General features: G+C 41.8%; 2 protein-coding genes across 3 annotated transcripts in view; one reads left to right on the forward strand and one right to left on the reverse strand.

Moving 5' to 3' along the window:
- a (arc) overlaps nucleotides 1-19812 on the forward strand; it is a 43304-nt gene that overhangs the window by 17683 nt on the left and 5809 nt on the right. The window contains exons 3-5 of one of the 2 annotated variants that reach the window (XM_017181668.2): nucleotides 201-247; nucleotides 12630-13317; nucleotides 15295-15477. In XM_017181668.2, coding sequence (XP_017037157.1) covers nucleotides 12645-13317; nucleotides 15295-15477 — 856 coding nt within the window. In that variant the 5' untranslated portion in view covers nucleotides 201-247; nucleotides 12630-12644. Of the gene's footprint in view, nucleotides 1-200; nucleotides 248-12629; nucleotides 13318-14899; nucleotides 15039-15294; nucleotides 15478-19812 lie in introns of those variants that run through there. The other variant, XM_070284725.1, reaches the window with a different exon arrangement.
- On the reverse strand, nucleotides 13772-14994 carry LOC108085046 (uncharacterized). The gene has a single exon (XM_017181509.2). The coding sequence runs from the start codon at nucleotides 14992-14994 to the stop codon at nucleotides 14161-14163; it is 834 nt and encodes a 277-aa protein (XP_017036998.1). The 3' UTR covers nucleotides 13772-14160.

Genomic DNA, 19812 nt, shown 5'->3' on the forward strand with positions numbered 1-19812 from the left:
TTATTTATTCCCCAACAGGTTGCACGTAGCACGTAGCCGCGTTGCACTTGCTGCTTAGATTTATACTCGTAGATTTTGGCAGTCGTGTTAATGAAGTTTTTCCCTTGATTTATGTGTCGCCACAGGAAGTGGGCTTGGTCCTGTCTCCTGGTCAAATCGATTTGGAAATCTAATTGGAGTTTCTTTCCCTCTTCTTGCAGATTCTCCTTTTCCCGTCTGTGTGAAACGCTGGAAAACCCATTAAGTGGTAAGTGTTTGGGACATAAAACCATTTAACAGCAAACAATTAAGGTGTCAAATAAATATTTCTGTTTAGTGGCGATTACCATCAACTAAATGGGGGAAAAAATTCACAACAAAAAGCCGGGCTTAGATAAGCCTTCACCAATGCTCTTCGCTCCAGTTATGAGCGTTTTTATTCAAAAGCTGAGGCCACTATTCTCTGGGATTTTTATGGTTTCGCTTAACTGCACAACAAGTTTTCAGTTTTGTCAATCCAAAAAAATGAAAGAAAGAAAAACCCTCAGAGAAACCTTCACAAATGACAAAACACGAACGAAGAAATGTCAAACATTTTAGTTACGGGGGAAAAAAAAGTGAAAAGCTGAGAAAATCAAAACGCAAAAAGAAAATTATAATTTTCCTCAGCAATTCAGGCATGAAAATGGGTTGCCAAAGTGAAACTGAAACTGGGTTGTTACACCTGACTAAAGGTTTTACTTTAATGGCTATGAGCCAAGGATTTTCAGAGGCATAAATCATCTGCAATTTTTTTGGGCATTTATTTTGTTGACTGCTTTTTTGCCTCACCTTTTCACTTGGTCACTTTTTTCTTGAGCTGTTTTATAAATTTATTTTTTGATGCTTAAAGAAAACTGATTCACGGGCTTTTGTGGGTCAAGTTTATTGTCTTCTGCTTTGGGTTTTTGTGTTGGTTCAAGCCATGAATCATTTGGTATAATTTTTGGCTCGTTTTCTGGGGCCCATTAACAATGTTTAATTAGATATTTATCTTGGCACATCCATCGTTCTTCTGTAGCATAAATCTATAGGGTTCTTTCAATAGCTGTTTCCCTTATTGTGTGATTCACAGCAAATTGCCAATTGTTGTCTCTATATTCTCTTTGTCTGTTTCTGCCAATTCTCAAAAACCGAAAAGAAAAAGAGAACTTGTAAGCCAACAAAAGCTAGACCAAGTTCATAAATAAATTTGTTACAGTTTCTGGCATTTATTTTTGGGTTCTTGGATGGGGGGAATAAACAAACCTTTTGAAAGCTTTGAAAATTTATAGATTTCTTTCAATTTTCAACGGCGATTCTTGGCCAGTTCTTTTCTATGATAGAAATGCTTCCCATACAAATCCTTCTTTAGTTGGTTCTTTACAATGGCAGCAGCGGAGAAAGGTGAAGGCCGGGCACATATATACTTTCTAAATGCACAAATCATGGCAAGTCGTCTCGCACAAAGAATTCAATTCAATGGCCAACAGAATAAACATTTCGGGGACTACCGCCTAAATAGGCTTTAATTAACAATTTATGTGCAGCAAGGCAAGGCAAGGCACCATCGGTGATGCACCATCATGGCGGGGCTTTATCTCCTTCGGAGTCTGTAATCTGCTGGCTACTGTGCGTTGTCACAGGCAGCTCCTGCGGCGGCTCCTACTGCTGCTGCTGCTGCTGCTCCTCTTTCTGCCCCGTCATCCTTAATTATTATGATTATCGATGTTTTATGCTCTATAATTGCCGCTGGCTGGAGTGACTCGCTCTTTTTTTGGGCGTCTCCCGGGTCCAGCCCCCAAAAGTGCTGGCTGGGCCCCTTCTGGCTTCCCTCCCCTGCCTTTACCTCTGCCTAATTGATATAATTCCCCCTGTTTAAACTTGACTGGGCGCTGGGGATGGGATGTCTAAGCTCTTTCCCGGTTACTTTGTTGCCTGCCTGTCAAGTTTGTGTCCTAAGTCTTTCGTTTTGGCTGTCGGCCGCCGCTGGTTCTACATAAATTATGTCCCAACTTAATGGTTATCTCTCAGTTGGTTAGCCAAGTGTCAGCCTAACACACAAGACAAGCTCATATACATACATATATATTTTATATATGTACATTTTGTTATATATAAAAAATAAGAAATAAAAGACAGCAGATAAGCTTGTGTTTTTGATAAAGTTTTAGCTTCTGACTTAGATCACAATATCCTCCAAAAGTTTAAAAATATTCAAAGCTAGCTTACTTATTCCCAAATCTCATTTTCTATTACCTTCTGGCTACTGTAAGGATTCCTGAGAGTCACTCAGTGAGCTCTCTGGCAGCTCTATCCGGATTCCAGATCCCCAAGATCACATCCATCCACATCTGTCCAGGGCGGGCGTGCATTAAAATTTATTATATAAGCCAAACAGAGGAGAGTGGCTGCTGTGAAATGCAAGTGGCACGTTGCACGTTGCACGCTGCACGGGTTGCTGCAATCTCTTAAAAATCTCGCGTACTCATCAACAACATTTCAAAGTGTACGTACATCAAAGTGGACTAGCCCCCTCTGACTCTATAACAGTTGTACATGGCAGAAGGTGTATCGCCTAAGATCGCAAAACAAAAAAAAAAGCTATCTAAACAGGAAACCCAACAGCAACATCAGAAGCAGGAGGAGGAGTTGGAGCAGCAGCAGCAGCAACCACAACAACAACAATGTCGTTGGCGGCGTCGAGTAAATTAAAACAAAACGTTGTCGTCGTCTCCACCTCCTAAATTGTGTTCCTCGGGCTTTGCCACTGATCCTGCCCCTCATCTGGATCGTAATGCTGCTTTGGCTCTGGGCTTCTCCTGTTCCTACAGCTCCTCTTCTACCTTGTGCTCCTCCTGGCTGCTAGAGCTCCTTTATTGCCTGTTGGTCGTTTGGCAGAGAGAAAAAAAAATTAGGGTACCATACAGAAAATATTACTTAATATACTTTATATTAAAATCTATCTACAAATATGCTTTTTGAGGCACTTACACAACAGAGAAAAATTACTATATAATATTCCTGCCATTAAATATCAAATATTATAATTTTCTTTTATAGAAAATAATATTTGAATGTGCTTTTAATTATTCAAAATAATATTTACTATTTATTTAAATTTTCTAAAATGTTTGTATATTTAAAAATATATATTAAATACCCCTCTTTTCCCTCTGTGTACATGTTCTACTGTTTGATGCTCCTCCTCGCTGTCTGACTTTGTCTGCTACTGTCTGCTGTTTTGTTGCCTTAACACTTTGCACAAATATTATTATGTATTATGCTTTTTTGCCCCCATGTTGTTGTTGATGGATTGCACGTCTGTCGTGAAGAACTCAACTTCAACTTCAGCTTCGACTTGGAGACTTCGACTTGGACTTGAGTGAAATGGCAGCCACTTTTATCTGTATTTTTCTTTCCTTTTTTTTGGGCGGGAGCAGCGCAATTTGAAGGTCAAATCTGAGTTGGCTGTGTTTTTTTTTGGGAAAGTCTCAACGTAGCCGAAAAACTTTGTTTTATTAGCATCAAATTTTGGCCGCTGCGAAGATGTGGGATGTTGGAAAACAAAAAAGAAGAGAAGAGGAAATATTTTCGAATGTCTGAGCGCACTTTATGTAAGAGATTTATCTAGCAAATGCATGAGGCAGGGAAGTAGGTTTTAAAGGGGGTTTTAAAAGGGGTTAAAGAGGTTTAAATGGGGTTTAAAAAGGTTTTGAGTAAAAGGAAATGATTTTTACTTGGGTTTTATTATTTAAAAAGATCAAAGACAGTGAATAGATCTTAATAAACTGTAGTGAAGTGTCTTAATCATCAAAGATTTTATAAATTGTGAACAAAAACTTAGCAATTTTCTAAGATAAAAATATCTTTAGAGCTTCAAATTAATGTACACATTTTTTAAGCCCCTAAAACATTGCAATTTTTATTATTAAATAAGTTTTAAAGACTCTTAAAAGCTCAGATTAGTATTTATCTCCAGCTAAAAGCATTAAACAATCTTTTCCCTAAAATCCAAGCCTTAAAAAGCACTTAAATTTTGTAAACCCACCCCCTTACTCGTTTAAAACCCTTATAACAACGCCTCTGACATAACCCCCGCTCTCTCAAGTGCAATAGCAAACAAATATCTTTTTTTTTTTTGGCCCAAAGCAACGCCTCTGCCTTATGGCCAGGGCGCGCCTGTGAACCATAAACCCAAAAAAGCATAAAAAAAATACAGAAAATTATGACTAAAGATGGAGAGCCAGAGATGAAATTCGACATTGGAATGCCAATCAGGGAAATCAGAGAAAAATCAACAGAGAACAAGCCATGATTTCATGTTTTTTATGATTTCCCAACTCCAAAGGGAAGTGCAATCGATTGATTAGTCACGCTTCTTAGCTGGAGATCATCCCAGAAATTCATTTATTTAGCAGACAAGTGCTAAAGCAAACATATAAATTCTAATCCCAATCGGTATCTGGTAATTAAGCGGGGAAAAACGAGTCTAACAATGGAAGTCATGTGTGTATGTATACATGTAAAATGCAAAACCTGGCCAAGCTGCAAAGCTGCGAAAAATTCTAAAGCTGAGCTGCAAAACAGCAAATAATCTGAACCACAAAGGCAACAGGTAACAGGTAACAACAGGTGCACAGCTGGAGATCAGCAGCAGCACCAACAACAAGTTTACCATAATCACAATAATTTTCAACTCAACTGGACACAAGTGGCACAAACGGAAACAACAAAAGCCCGAGAATGTGCCATAAATACATTGGGATACATTCTATATAGTAGAGGGGGATTTGAAGCTAAAGTCGAAGCCTCAAATGGTTGATGGAAGAGCGAGGCATTCTTCTGGACAATTCAATGAGATTTGAAGGTTACTTTCTATAGAGAGTGTTCTTTTCCTAGGTCTTAATCAAGTTTATGGGTTAATATATGGGTTTACATTTTATGATCTCAATTATGATTATCCTTAAGCCTTAAGGCCTCCAGTTAGTCTTAAACTGCAGAGCTTTAAGCTGAATTTAAACCCACATTCCTGTGCCAGTAGTTCATGTGTTCTTTTCACCATTGTGCAAATTATAAAGCCATGTCCCATGTCCAGGTGATTGACATTGCCACGTAACGGAGACTGGACTCACATTATAAAGCCATAAAAATAACACCTTCTTCTGTGGGCATCCATCATTGGTGAGCTGCTGCTGCTGCTGCTTCTGAGCTCCAAGAGGTTTTCGAGGTACCACACGCAGCGTTCAACGTTCAACGTTCGACAAGGAGACACAAAAAAAAGGAGAGTCAAGCTAATTACAAACCCGGTAATTTTAATACTCACAGAAAGCAGAAGTTGCCCATGAGGTGCACTGGGCACTCGCACTCGCACTCGTACACACTCGGCAAGCACGTAACAAAAAGTGGTGCAAGTGAACAGCATGAGGGCCAATGGACTCCCAGTGGCATCAACATCATGATCATGATCATCATCGCGATCAAGTGGCTGCTGTAAATGGCCAACAAGTTGGTCTTGACCCATGGCTAACATCTGCTGTGCCTGCTGCTCCTCTGACTTGGGTGTGGAACAGGAAGTTTGCTTCGCTCGCTTTGATATGTAAATTGTGCCAAATCGACGAGCTTTAGAGCCTGCTTTTGAGCCTCTCTGCTCTTCTGACTGATAATTAAAATCGCTGAAAAAACAACACACACACACACCTCTCGTTGACATTAGTATGCAACTCTCACTCGGCACAAAGGCTGGCCATATACAGCCGTTCGTCAGCCACTCTCTGCAAAAAGAAAGGCCAACAAAACAATTTACCAAGTTTGGCCTAAACGGCCAGCCAGCCAGCCAGCCAACAGCCAGTGACAACGGCAGGCCACATCCTCATAGCAAGCATAGCAACACGTGCGTTTGCCTTTTGCAAAGGCACACAACTTTGAAGTTTTTCGCGCGAAATTTACTAACGGCAACGGCAACTGAAGCCACATTAACAACAGCAACATCATCAGCGGAGCAGGAGTAGGAGCAGGAGTAGGAGCAGGAGCAAAAGCACAACCAGAAGCAGGAGCAACTAAAACGCGCGTGCGCAACATTTGCCACAAATGGAGTTATCAACCAAATGGGTCTTCATCGATATATAAAGTATAAAAATTGATGAAGCGCTCTGGCTGTGGCTCCTGAGAGATTGCCCCAGCGTTGGCAGGCAGAGCAATTTTCCAAGGAAATTGCTTTCGCCTCGAGTGGCACACACACACACACACACACACGGTCTCTCTTGGAGACTTATTTTTGCTTGTTAGCCAGGGGACCAAGTGATTTGTGTTCTTAGCTAATGAGCAGCCATCAAGGAAATTAACCAAAAAACAACCGAGACAGGTTCTTGGGTTTTTAATTAGAGGGGTAAAAGTACCAAAAATGGAGCAGAGATGAGGATACAAAAAGAGTCCTGCAGGGAAATGAATAATAAATAGAAACTAAGAAGCTGTATCTGGTTTTCATACAAAGATTTCCCAAGATGAGAGGAGAAGATCCTCTGGAGAAAAGTATCTTTACATTATATTGTCTAAAATATATATCTAAACACTTTATCTTCTCTTAAACAAGGCACTTCAATTAGATTATTGTCAAAGATCTCTCAAAGACCGAAACAAAAGTGAAAAGTGACAAAGTCTGCCCCTCGTTACAGTCGCTTTTTATTGTTTTAGTGTCTTGGCTGTTGCTGTGGAATTTGTCGTCGGTTGGTTTCCTCAGACTTTATGTTTGCCTGACACACAAAATCATCGAGGTGTCAAAAGAGACCCCGAATATTGATGCCATAAACCTGGCACAAGGTTCGCCTGAAGCCAACGCACTCAGCAGCGACATAAACATGTTGACAGAGATCCGGCGTAAACTTTGGGATCTCTGCTAATCTGCCGGGATAATGGCTGGTTTAGTGTTTACCTTTCACTTTTCAGGACCAGGTTCTGCCTAAGCATTTCACACCTTTTGCCTTCGGGGGGCTCTGACTGGAGCTGTGAAGTAGAATCTCCGAAAGCGCACCAGCTGCAGAAAAGAGCACAAAATTCCTGGAGTGCAACACATGTAGACTCATAATTGAGGTTCAAGCGACTCCAAAGCACTCCTTTTTTTAGTATTTCAATGGAGCAGCAAAGATTGTTACAGAGGGAGAAATATACATTCAGAAATTCATATACTCAGCACCAATGTTACAATTAGTCAATTTTATCTACTATTTTTCCCTCAGTGCAGTCCGTTGGCACCGCCGTCATGCATTAGCTAATGACAAGCCATGAAACTATGGCCAATTGGGTTGAACAACCTCCGAGCCAGTGGGTTCTGCGGGCTCTCCAAATGAAATTGTCATTTCAGAGCAATGCTGTCGCCGATGCGGCCCATGTTGCTGCCGCGGTGCAGTCAGAACAAGTTCAGGGCATAATTGCTACAAGCAGCAACATCAGCGACATTGGCAGCCGACTCGTGTGTAATTGTCGTGGCGGATCAGAGGCAACACCTGATTAAGTGAAGCATCACATTGGCCAGGCCTGGCTGGGTTCTCTTTTCTTATATTTTTTTCCTGTCTTCGTGTTGCATCACATGTGGCTGTAGCTGGTGTCCTGTTGCATCCTGTCAGTGCTTGTCAGCAGCAACACATGTTGCTGGCGCCACAACAGCAGCAGCAGCAGCAGCAACAGCAGTGGAGAGTATAGGCTTACCTTCAACCTGGCCATAATCGATCACTTAATCGGTTTATTTTCCTTTATTTTTGGTTTGAACCTCAAGTTGGGGGTGTCTTCAAAAAGGAAATCATAACAGCAAACCTGCTTGGCTGCTACCGTTGTGTTTTGCTACCAATTGCGAAATTTTTGCCTGCAATTAAAAAAATTACAGGTACGTGCTGCAGCAGACAACAAAGTTGCAGCAGCAACCAGGTTGCTGATAGCATTGATTAGAATTTTTTCCGCCTTTCCAGGCTTCTTCACTTCACTTTTCGTTTTATGTAAGCGCAGTATACCTAGGAGGTGGTGTGCAGTGTGTGTGTGCCAGCAATTTTCTGCAGAAGAGACACAAAATATTTAATCATCAAAGGCACAGTGGTTGGAAATAGGGAAAATGTGGGGAAAAACACCTTGCAGCCTACCTGCAACCTGCAACTGTTGTGCTTCCTCTAAAACCTTTTCTTGTGATCAGAATATGTTTAAAAATTAAGGGAAAAATCAGAATATACTATTGTCCATCTATTAAAATTTTCATTTAATTTTCCTTGGAATTTCCCAACCTTGCAAACCCACAACTCGAACACCCAGCAGCAACCTGCAACTGCAACCTGCAACTATTGCTGCTTCTGCTGCTGGGCTGCCGCATTGCAGCTATTTTGATAAAGCGCGTAATCGTAAAAACGCTAATGATACGATTTTTGCAGCAATGTGATGATTAAATGTTGCAAACCGCCGTGGGGCAACCTCCCCTTCCTGCAATTGCCAGCCCATCTTCATTTTCATCTTTGGCGGAGAGATGGCAATCGCCGGGGCCTTGGCCTTGGACTAAGACTGGCTACGAGTCCGAGTCCGAGTCGGCAGCTTAATTAGCGTAGAAAAGGGCGCAGCCAGGTAGATGCATCAAACTAAGAGGGGGGAGGAGCATCAGCAGCAGAAGCAGCAGCAGGTTTTTCTCTCCCCCAGTGATCTGTCATTGCCGAAGCACTAAAAATAGTTACCTGCACACGTGCATGAATTTCGGACTATTAGACGTAATAGCTGAATGCATCATAATTTACCTTGACATTTAGACCAATGTCTGCGCGCATGCCAAAGTTAATTGCCAGCAGCAGCAGAAGCAGCAGCAGCAACATGCAACATGCAGCACAACAACATGAACAACTATGCAAATGGTTTGCTTACACGCCTGCATTTTGATTAGGTTAACTATTTATAGCCATGCGATGCGGCAACATTCCAACTGCCGCAGCAGCAGCAGCAGCAGCAAGTTCTCTGATGACTCACAGCCAGAGCAACGCAACACTTGCTGCGGCTGCCGCAGCAGGATAATCATATTGATATGCCTAATTAGCTGGAACAGCGACTTCTGATAATCCTCTCCTGCACACTGGGCAAACAGGTGCCGGCTGAAGGTCAGCCACTTTTCAGTCGGATGGAGCAGCATCAGGCAACACGAGCAGCAGCAACAGCAGCAACTGGCTTACTTCTAGCTGCAATATGGCTTTGATTTTGATTTTGATTTCGCTGCTCAGCAATTAAGAGGCCTAATAAATGTTGAAAAAATGTTGTATTAAACACAGGGAGAAAAAGGGGGTGTTGAATACTTAAGGTATAAAGGTAAACAAGAATTTATAAGAATTTAAATTGTAGCTGGAAATTGCAATAAGTACAAGAAATTGGTAGTACCAAGTTGGTCTTAAATCTAAAGAATGTATTTTAATTCTACTTTTAATAATTCAAAAGCACTTATCTTTAAATTTATAAAACTAGATACTTGGTTTTCCTCAAGTGCATTTTTGATTTGGAATTTCTGTTTACCTTTTTTTTGGGGGGCAACCAAGAACACTTTGAAAACGAAAATGAAAACTGAACGCATGCGCCAAAGCTGCTGCTGCTGCTGCTGCCGCTGGGCAAATGTTATTTTTTTCGGTTTTTGGTTTTGGTTTTCGGTTTGCGTTTCATTCTCCGAGGTTCGAACTGGTCTTGGGCCCAAAAACTCGGACTCTTGTGTCTGCTGCGGCTCCATTTCTGTTTCTTTTTTGGGCCTCGGCTTCGGCGTCGGCATCGGCCCCGGCCAAGTTGGCAACCTTTAAAAGAATGCGGACTTGCCAGTAGTAGACACACACATGTAGGCGCAGGGTAGATAGGCCATATCGAAAATATATATATATGTGTATATAGCCGGCCCCTGTATGTAAGGCATGCACAGAAAAAATAACTCAAAAAGCTTTGTGCCAACAAAAGGTAACAACTCTTGCGGCTGCCTTGCCCCGTGATAAAGCCAGCAAGGAGAAGGTGGCTTCAAAAGTTTGTGACAGAATTGAGGAACCTATAAAACACCCTACGAAATATCTATAAGATTTTCAAATATTTTATAAGTATTTAGGGAATTTTTTTAAGGTACTAACTATAGAATAAAACTAACTTTTCTGTTCACATTTTAAGTCATCAAAAAATAATATAAAATCTTTGAAAAGCTTGTTTATTTAATTACTGATTGCATGTTTATTTTTAAGAATTTTATTATTAAAATGAAACTTAGTGTAGGCTTCTTATAAATATTATACTATATTGTTTCCTTGACTAACTTTTGTTGCACCCCTTGGAGCAATCCATTGCCGCAATTGTTGGCGGGAGATCATCTGAATCAGTGTGTGTGTGTGTGTTGGCCAGTATGTTCCTTGTGTGTGTTGCCAGTTGCAGTTGCCACATGCCGCATGCTGCATGCCACAGCTGTGGCAGCCCCGGCTTGTTTACAGGAATTTTACAACTATGCGACGGCGATTGCCGAGGCAGCCGGCTTCTCCTGCGGATCGAGGCGAAAATGTTGTTATTACTTATTAAGAAAAAATAAAAGGCCAGATGGAGGGGCAAATTAAAATAAAATTAAGTATAGAGAGAGGGGGTATAAAGCAGGATGCCAACTTAGCTAAGCCTTGTCCTTGTCCGACTGAAAGGCAGTTTAAAAAATAGTTTAGCAATCGTCAGAGAGTCACGTTTATGGCTGCCCACTCCTAGAGGAGCTCCGTCTCCGACTTGAGCTGCATCTCCTCCGCTTCGTCATGTGGTAATGAGCCAAGTGAGGTTCTTGGAATTGCGCCAGCGGCGCGTCCTTGAAACTGGTTTCGCCCCATAAACAAGGCGGCCATTTGCCTGGATCTCTTGCGGTTCTCTCTTTCGGTCTCTGGGAACCCCAACTGGGCAGTGAAGCCATCTCCTGGCCATTAAAATTTTGCACTATTAATTAGACAAGGAACCCTGGCAATTTATGGCAATGACCTCTCTCTTTGGCCAATTAAATGCACATTACGACTACATATTGTTCAGTTCTAAGCCGCACAGGCTAAAAGCGTCTATAAAAATCAGGCAAAGGCTTTTGATAAAATAAGCAAAATTATTACTGACCAGTAGTCAAGACCAGGATAAAGTCAAGAAGAGCCATTAAATATGGCTAAAGAAACCCATGAAGCGCCAGCAAAGTAGGGAAACAGTGGTTTAAAGTGTATTTATTGCCTGAAATAAGCTTTATTTGAAATCCTAAAATTGTCTACTTATCTGGCTGTTTGTTTTGAGCCAATAAATTAATGTTAGTTTGATTTTAAGCCTTTGATTATTTGAGACTTTTATGGCTACAATGCAAGCTTACATTCACTTTTTATTGGGCCACCAAAAAGAGCAAACAAATCATTTCCACTTAAATTGGTCAAGCTTAGAATTTATTTTATATATATTTTTTTAAGCCTATGCTAAAAGATTTGCCAAATGCTTAGCCAACTCAAATAAATTTGTTCTTTAGCTAAGGAGCACTTATGTTTTATGGTTGAAACATTTAAATCTTAGCGGGCAGAGAGTGGTTTATGGAGGATTATTAAGGAAATGGTTCTTGGAACATGAAGGAAAAAGGAAGGAGTATTATTTTAATGTTTGTATTTGTATTTTCTTTAAATAAATATTATTTAAATAACTTCAATTTATGAAATGATTGACAGGTATGATAGTTTTCCAATAAAATCCTCTTTTAATTGTTTACATTAATTAAAAATTAATAATTTGCCGTGCACTCTCTACTTCTCTACATTCTCCCTATGATGCACACGCAAATGTCACATCAATTAGCCGTTACTGAGGGCCACTTTTGATGTCTGTGGCGATTGCAGCTGGCCAAGTGACTGCCACTCCGCTCCAGCGAATCTACGGCTAGCTGGTTACCTGGTTAGCAGGCTCGTAAAACTTCAAATTAGCTTTGACTACACACGGCTGGGCCATTGGGCAACTTGAAAAGTAAAAGGCAGTTGGCTAAATTAGCCATCTCCATCTCCGCTCGCTTACAGCCATGGTTCAATGCCCCCGCCCAAGCCACCCACTCGAGCGGCAGCTGTTGGCTGACCTTCGTGCCCAGCTCTTTGCCTTTCCTTGATTTCTACACGAGTGTTTTTTTTTTTTTCTATATAGCAAATATTGTGACACCACCCAGAGATAAATAATACTAAAACAAATATATGCCCAGCATGTTTTCGGCTGTTTTTCTACCGATTATGTGCGATAATCACCTTTGATGCGTTTATTGAACCATAGATAATGTATGGGGAAGTGCCCCGGCGCTGATAAGCGGCGAGTGCGTGTTATTTATAGGCCAGACATTACTCTATAAATACAGCCATAGCTCGGCAAATAAAGCTGGGAATTATCGGGTGGGAATTATCGGGTGTGGTAGCTGCAATCCCCAGAAAGTAGGAAATCAATAGTTGCCCAAAGCCTGGCTTGGCAAACACTGGATAAATTTGCTGCAATTGCCGTTAATTATATGCTCCGTTGGACGAAAAAAGCAAAAGCAAATAGGGAATGAAAATTAGACTAGGGTGAAATTATTTTGTTTGCTTTTTCCGCTAAAAATTAACCCACTATTTTTGGTTTACTCATTGCAGCCAGAGCCACGGAGCATGCGTCTCTTTAAAACCCGAAAAACCACGGACACCTACAGCACCTTGGCCGCTCAGCAACATCAGCAGCAGCAGCATCAGTTGGAGCAGCATTTGCCTCAGCCACAAACGCCACAGCAAGTTTATACCGAACATAACAAATCCCGCGCGCCGGCAACATGCGGCCAGCGACTCAACAAGAGCATCGTGAGCAGCGCCAGCATCTCCTCCTCGCTGCCTGATCTCCACGACCGCCACCAGTCGCCCGTCATGATCCTCAGCTGCACCACGCTGGCCAGCAATGGAGCTGGCTCGGGAGCCACTGCAGCCACAGTCACGGCAACGGCCACGGCCACCACGGCGTCCACATCTGCAGTCGGTCATCATCAGCAGCAGCAGCAACAGCAGCAGCCGTTACGCACGGCCACGCCCACTTGTCTGCTAAGTGGCCGGCAGACGCCATCGGCCATATCGGTGATGTCGCTCCAAGAGGCCACCACTTTGCACAGGCAGCAGCAGCAGCAGCATCCCACAATCTATGTGCCCATGCCCACCAAACTGGGGAGTCAGCACGCTGCCCAGTACCAGCAGTATGTGGCTCAGCGCCTGCACGCCGCCTCCAGCAGCTGCCTGTACGAGAAGGGAGCGAATCCGCAGAACTCCAATCCCAGCAGTCGATCCCTGACGCCAAATGGTAAGGACAAGCTGTCAAGAATTTAGTATAACAAAAAAGGCTACCAATAAAAAGGGGAAATTAAAACTAGGGAATTAATGTTTAATTTAATAATGTAATATTTTGCACTTATAATATTTAATATTCTTTTTACCAGAAGAAATTCTAGAAAACATTTAAAATATGAAAAGTGTTCTGCATTTTCTCTTTTGTTGAGCTTCTTAGGGAGTCCCCCTAAAATCATTATTAACAACTGATTATTATTTATATTAATATTTATCGACATTTGTACAATTTTAAAAAATATTACAATATGTAACAAAACCAAAAACTAAGTCAAAAAAGTATTTTTTTTCAATTTGGAAAGCATTTTTATACCTTTTAAGGGGATTATAATCTTAGTCAGAAGCTTGAAAAACATTGAAGGAGTCATTTCCGACCCCATAAATCACATATATTCTTGATCAGCATTAACAGGCGAATCTTTCTAGACATTTTGAAAAGAAAAAAAAAATTTTCAAAAATTTCAAAATTTTATAAGGGGTTACATCGTTAAAATTGTCAAAAAATTTGATTTTTAAAAATTTAAAACTCGGTATGCAGATTTGTTAACCTAGAAAAAACTAGCACAGAAAAGCTTTCCGATTTGAATTTGAGACATTTTTGGCTTAGTTATGATCGATTTTTAATGCCATTTCATGATCCTATGGCAAACTGCAAGGGTGTACAAATTTCGGCTTCCAAAAGTTAATTTTCTTTAAGGAATTAAAAAGTCTTCCCTCTGCTAACTTCAGAATAGAAACCCCACAGAATATTTGTATTAACTAACACATTTTCAGCTATATTTTAGTTAATTCTCCCCACTCACTTAACTCCTAATAACCGACTAGGCAAATAGCTGCAATCATTTAGCTGCCACCTGCAACCCATATCCCCTTCGGAGACTTGAGAGATTTCCCTAAAATAAGCCACACCTTTTGATACACAAAAGGTATTGTTCATGTAGCTAGTGGGTCGCAGCAACTGGTAGGATCCTTGGTAATCCTCCAGTATATTGATGAAGAAGTACCGCTCTTCATTACAAGAATTAACGAGCAGCAGTAGGTAATCCTGCTTTACCTCCTCAACACGCCACAAGCTGCAGTCGCCATTGGCTCCCAATTCCAGATGGTAACCCGACGTAACGTAGAACATCTCCTTTTTGTGCTGCAGGCACAGCCACCGACTTTGGGTTAGAATCCTTAGAGGTCGCGGCAGAGCCTGGAGCATGTTTTGCAGGTAATAGCTCCACTTTTCCGGTTGACTCCTTCGAAGTTCTTTCAATTCCAGGGCAAAGTTGGCTAGCAATATGTTATTCAATGACCGAGAACGTCTCAAGTGAAAGTAGAAGCTCAGCCAGAGTCGCAATTTCAGAGAATTATTCGGTTTGAGTTGGTTTTGTAGCTTCACTAAGCCCACTCTCTCTTTCTGCAAGACTTTCAGCCAGGGTACATTCCAGGCCAATTGCTTCTGCTGCTCCTCCTCTAGCTCCCGGCTCATCTTCTCCGTCCAAATATCCAAATCCACAGGATTACCACTCAGATGTGTCGCCATCGAAGCAACTAGTGTTCCATTAATATCGGTTCTATTAACCGCCTGAAGTGACTTCGAACACCAAGTTAAACTAAGTAAAATTATAACTAGGAGTTGAGCGACCATTGCGATGGAAAATTGTAATTAAACTGACCTGCAGCTTATTTCTGGTAAGCTTTATAGGTGGGAAACACCCTTATCGCTGTGAAAATAAATTGCAGCTCCCTCTCCACGATAATCTCTTGAAATTCAGAAAGTCAATGACTGTTCTTTCATTTCCTGAATTGATATTTCCCCTCCTGTGGGTGACTCAGGCGGAACAGGAAGCGATTGAAAATATTTCTCAATTTATTTTCCTATTAGTAAAACATTTATTTTAAACAAATACATGATTCATGGTATTTAAAATCCGTTTTTTTATTACAGGTCATCTGCCCGACTACAAGCTGGTGACTGCGGTGCCCGTTGTGGTCCTGGACGATGAGCACAAGTCCAATTCTTTGCCAGCCAACGAACTGAGGAGCAGCAACAGCCACAATCCCAGTCATGACGTCAGTCACAGCAGCTCCACCAGCAGCTCCACTTCCTTGGCCAGCACCACGAGAAATGGTGAGTACCACCAAGAGCAACCCCTCTGTGAGACAAAAATAGAAACAAAATCCGAGCAAATGCCGGGAAATTGATTTTGCCATCAAGTAGGAGGCGGGCGGGCGGCGCCTCGAGTGCTCCTCTTTCCACCCGATTTCATTTTCATTTAGATTTTATTTTTGGACACACAAAGGTGTCCATAAATTACCAAGGGAGCTATAGAGAGAGGGCGTTTTAAAGCGCTTTTTAATTGAAACAATTAATTTTCGGAAGCTAAACTTAGGCGGAGCGGAGCGCCACTCCCAGTGGCTTCCGTGGGGCATCCCAGTTGCCAATTGTCATCATCCCATTCGATGCTTGTTTTGCCCGTACGAAATACCGTATTGACCCGATTTCGCATCAATGAACGCCGATGACAACGCAGCAGCGACTGTAATGTGGCTGTAATGCGATCCGAATCCGCCGTCTGCAACTGGAATTTGTATTGTTTTCAGCCCTCGGGCACGAGTGGAGCAGCCTGTGGTTCCCTCTTGCTTTTGAGGAGGAGCCACTGCAACGACCCACCCCAAAAAAGGTTATGCTGTGCACTGGGCTAAGAGAAACTCAGTAAAGTATTAATATGCGTATTCAACAGATCCTTATGGATTCCTATTATCTCTTCTTAATAATAATAATAAAACATTCTAATGTTATAAGACATTTAACAAGAATTGAATTGTATTCCAAAATTTATTTGAAATACATTTCTTACTGTGTATTTTAGCTGCCGACATCAACAGCCGACGAAGTGTGACAAAGCCGGGCATTAAATGCCGCCATTCAGTGCAGTTCAGTTCAGTTCACTTTACTCTCGTTGAGTTCAGTTTAGTTTCAATGGGTATTTGATTTTATTTTATATTTTTTGCCACTCGTTATGTGATACGTGATTGAGGTTTCGACTCGAGTCAATCATCACAAAGCGGAGTTGTAGGAAAAAATGAGCCTACATAAGAGCACCCAGTTAGGTAAGCCCATTAATGAGGGCAGGAAGTGGCTGCGATCAGGCCAGAAATTAGTATTAAATATGGGAAAAAATAAATAGAAAAGATACCATCCAACTATTTACCTATTTTCACTTTTTTGTTTACCTCTCCGGATTTTCCACAGAGAGATTTTCCAATTGTTCTGCCAACCGCAGAGCAAGCGTCATTATGAAGCCGAGTTCTGGCCAAATGGCAATTCAAATAATGCCTTTTTTCCCCCTGTTCCGCAGCAACCGCAAAGCGTTTGATGATTGCTCTAACTTGGAGCCAAGTTAAGCCAAGTTTCTACCCGACAAAACAGCTGCAGAAGTCGGTGCACAGATAGATATGGCGGCCGGTTTTATCAGGTGGCGCGGGAATCGCAAAAGAGAATCTGCAGCTGCTTTCATTCATCTTCCAAAGCCATCGTCATCGCCATCGCCATCTCCAGCTCCATCCACATTGCATGCCAAAGTCACATATTCTGGGTTCGTTGAGCTTTTGCCGCCTCTAATGCCGCAACTTAATTGGCTTTAATTAAGGTTTTGCCCCAAGGTCAATTCTCGGGCTTAAATAAAGCTAAAAAGCTATGTGGCATGTCTAAATAAATATTTATATCTGTTAAGGCTTTCGACACTTTGACAGATAACAAGTAGTCGCGTGCTATGGCTATCATTATACCCAGTAGTTTTCCACAAATTTCAAGTTAATATTTGAAATTTTAAATATAATATCGTAAACATAAATATCTTAAGACTCTACATACCAAATTGCATATCTGCAGCTCTTATAGATCCCGAGATCTACCCCTACAGATATTATAAGAACTCTATATTATCGCCACGATGAGAAATCAATAAGCATTTTGCGCCGCACTCTCTCATCTCGCAAAAGGCCATAATTTTCGAACCAGTTAATGTTTGAAGATCGGTTTTCGCCCCAGAAGACACTGAAGAGAGTCTTCAGCACCTCCTCCCACTCCTCCAGAAACCTCCTCCATTTCTCAATATTTTTACTGGCGCTGCAAGCATGCGCATTTATTGTGGATTATCGCTTATTACACGTTCCTCTTGACTTGATTCTCCCGCTGCCAAGGCGATTATCGATCTCTCATTGGAGCTGGGAGCTCGCAAGTTGGCCAAATTCTTGGCGAGCAATTCGAGCATTGGTACGTGAGATATTATATGGCATGCCATGTGCACTGGCGACTTCCACAAACTGATTTCGATTGCGATTCCGATCTTGATGCTGATTCCGTTTGATCTGAAAGTGGCACAAAATCGGCAACTTTAGCATGCACATTTACATAAAAGTATACTTAAGTATTTGCCTTTCCCATGGCCTTTGGTTATTGAACTTCTTTTCGGGGCTGATTTTGTATTTTCGATTTTTTGGGCGTTTCTGATGCATATCAATTTGATGTTAAGTAAAATAATCTTTTTTTCTTTTTGAATTTGGGTTGCTTTTGGTTGGAGAACTATTTAGTATTTTTATCGTAAAAAATAAGGGTTTTACGATATTTATAATTTGTATTTTTTATGTTTTAAAGAATGCAATCATCAGGAATGTCAGGAAAATAATAAATATACCTCCTAAAATGAATAGGCAGTTTTTACAACTTTCTTTATTTTTTAATAATTGAACTCATGCCATAAAACGAGTTTATAATAATTTCTTTAATAATTAAAGCAATTTTAATAGCTTAAATATTTTTAAATTCTTATTTATTCATTTCGCTTGTTAAAAACTATAAGAAAACATGTAAAATATTCCTTAAAACTAGCAGAGATTTAGAATTATTTGCCCTGGCAACTCTAAACTCCATTTCCCCCTCTGGTTCTTCGCCTTTCTCAATGGCCCGGGCCTCCTCTGCAGCACTTGAGATGCTCAGTTCTAAGATTCAGATGCCAGGCCAGGCGACTCAAATGGTTTTGCTTCAACATCGCTTGCATGTCAGCCGGCAAAATGGCAACAAAGCCATCTTTCCAAGACAGCAAGACGGCAGAGGAGGAGGCAGTGGAGGCCACAGAGGAACGGGCCCGACTTGGGCTGGCGGGCATTTGACACCGTCTTGAAAGTTAAGTGGGTGTAGAATTTGTGGCATGTGGCCGGCGGTGACTGCAGATGGAGATGGGACTACAGGGGGAAGTCCCTCTCACTCTGTGGAGTGTGGAGTGTGGCTGAGGTTGTCATATAATTGATGCCCGCGCGCCGTTTCCTATTATTGTTTAACACTCTGCTGCAGCTCCTCCTCCTGATCCTCCAGCTCCTCCTCCTGCTCCTCCTCTCCCACTGTGATTGCATTGGTGAAAACTTTAATCAAAGGCGAACTCGGTCAGGCCTTGGGTGGAGTTCGGTGCCGTTGTGGAGCGCCTGTCAACCTGCATTGGCTCTGAATCCGGCCGCCAAGCTCTGTAGCGGGAGCAGCGCCCACACATGGCCTCATGGCCAGGGCAATTTGAACGGACCAAGGCCTGCGGCTGGGCTGCGGCTATTAAACAACTTTGGCACGAGTCAGGCCAAGGAAGCCAAAGAAGAAAGAGCCAGAGATGGCCAAGGAAGATCACCAGGTGGTAGCAGTGACTCAACGGGAACAAAGGAGGGATTATTAGTAAGGGAAAAGGAATTTGTTCAACTAAATTAATTAATTAATAATTATTTACTGCTTGTATTTGCAATACTTACTTAATATTAGACCTTAAATTGTTGGCTTTTAAAGTGGGTTACTTGAGTCACTGCCTCGCATCACTGGTCACGGGCTAGGCCCTGCTCCTCCGACTCCTCCCCTCTTCCCGCTTTGCGTTTTGGAAATTTTATTGGCCAAACCAAGGTAATGCCAAACTCCTCCTTGATCATCGCATCTTTGGGGTCTTTGCATGTTTTATGCTAATTGTTCCGAAGCCACCTCATCTGCTGGCCATGCGCCACCACCTCCTCCTCCTCCTCCTGCGTTGGCCCAGGCGATAAATATGGAACAAGCGCATAAATTTGTTTATTAACCAGATCCAACGAGGATCGTTCTGAGAGCTCCATTGCACCATTTGCTCTTTTCCAAGTGCCCGAGCTGGGCGATCGTTAAGCTATTTTACGACGTTATTAGATATCCGTCGGGTGATGGGCAATACGAGTCGTCCATTTAATGATTGGTTATGCTCTATTAGTAATTGAGGTGTGTTTATTGCTCAATAACTGTGCAGAATCACCATCATCCGATGGCTGGGCAGATGGCCTGCTAATGCTAAGAGAATCAATAGCTTTCCAAATGGGTTTACTTACTTAAATGTACACAGAAAAAATTCTGGTGGGTTAAATGAACAATTTCTTTTGGTTGAATAACAGTAAACCTACTGTCCAT

This window comes from Drosophila kikkawai, chromosome 2R (assembly GCF_030179895.1).
Source record: "Drosophila kikkawai strain 14028-0561.14 chromosome 2R, DkikHiC1v2, whole genome shotgun sequence".
NCBI classification, from domain to species: Eukaryota; Metazoa; Arthropoda; class Insecta; order Diptera; family Drosophilidae; genus Drosophila; species Drosophila kikkawai.

Excerpts from the sequence above, each read along its gene's own strand:
- LOC108085046 (XM_017181509.2), bottom strand. The coding sequence starts at position 14,994 with ATGGTCGCTCAACTCCTAGTTATAATTTTACTTAGTTTAACTTGGTGT.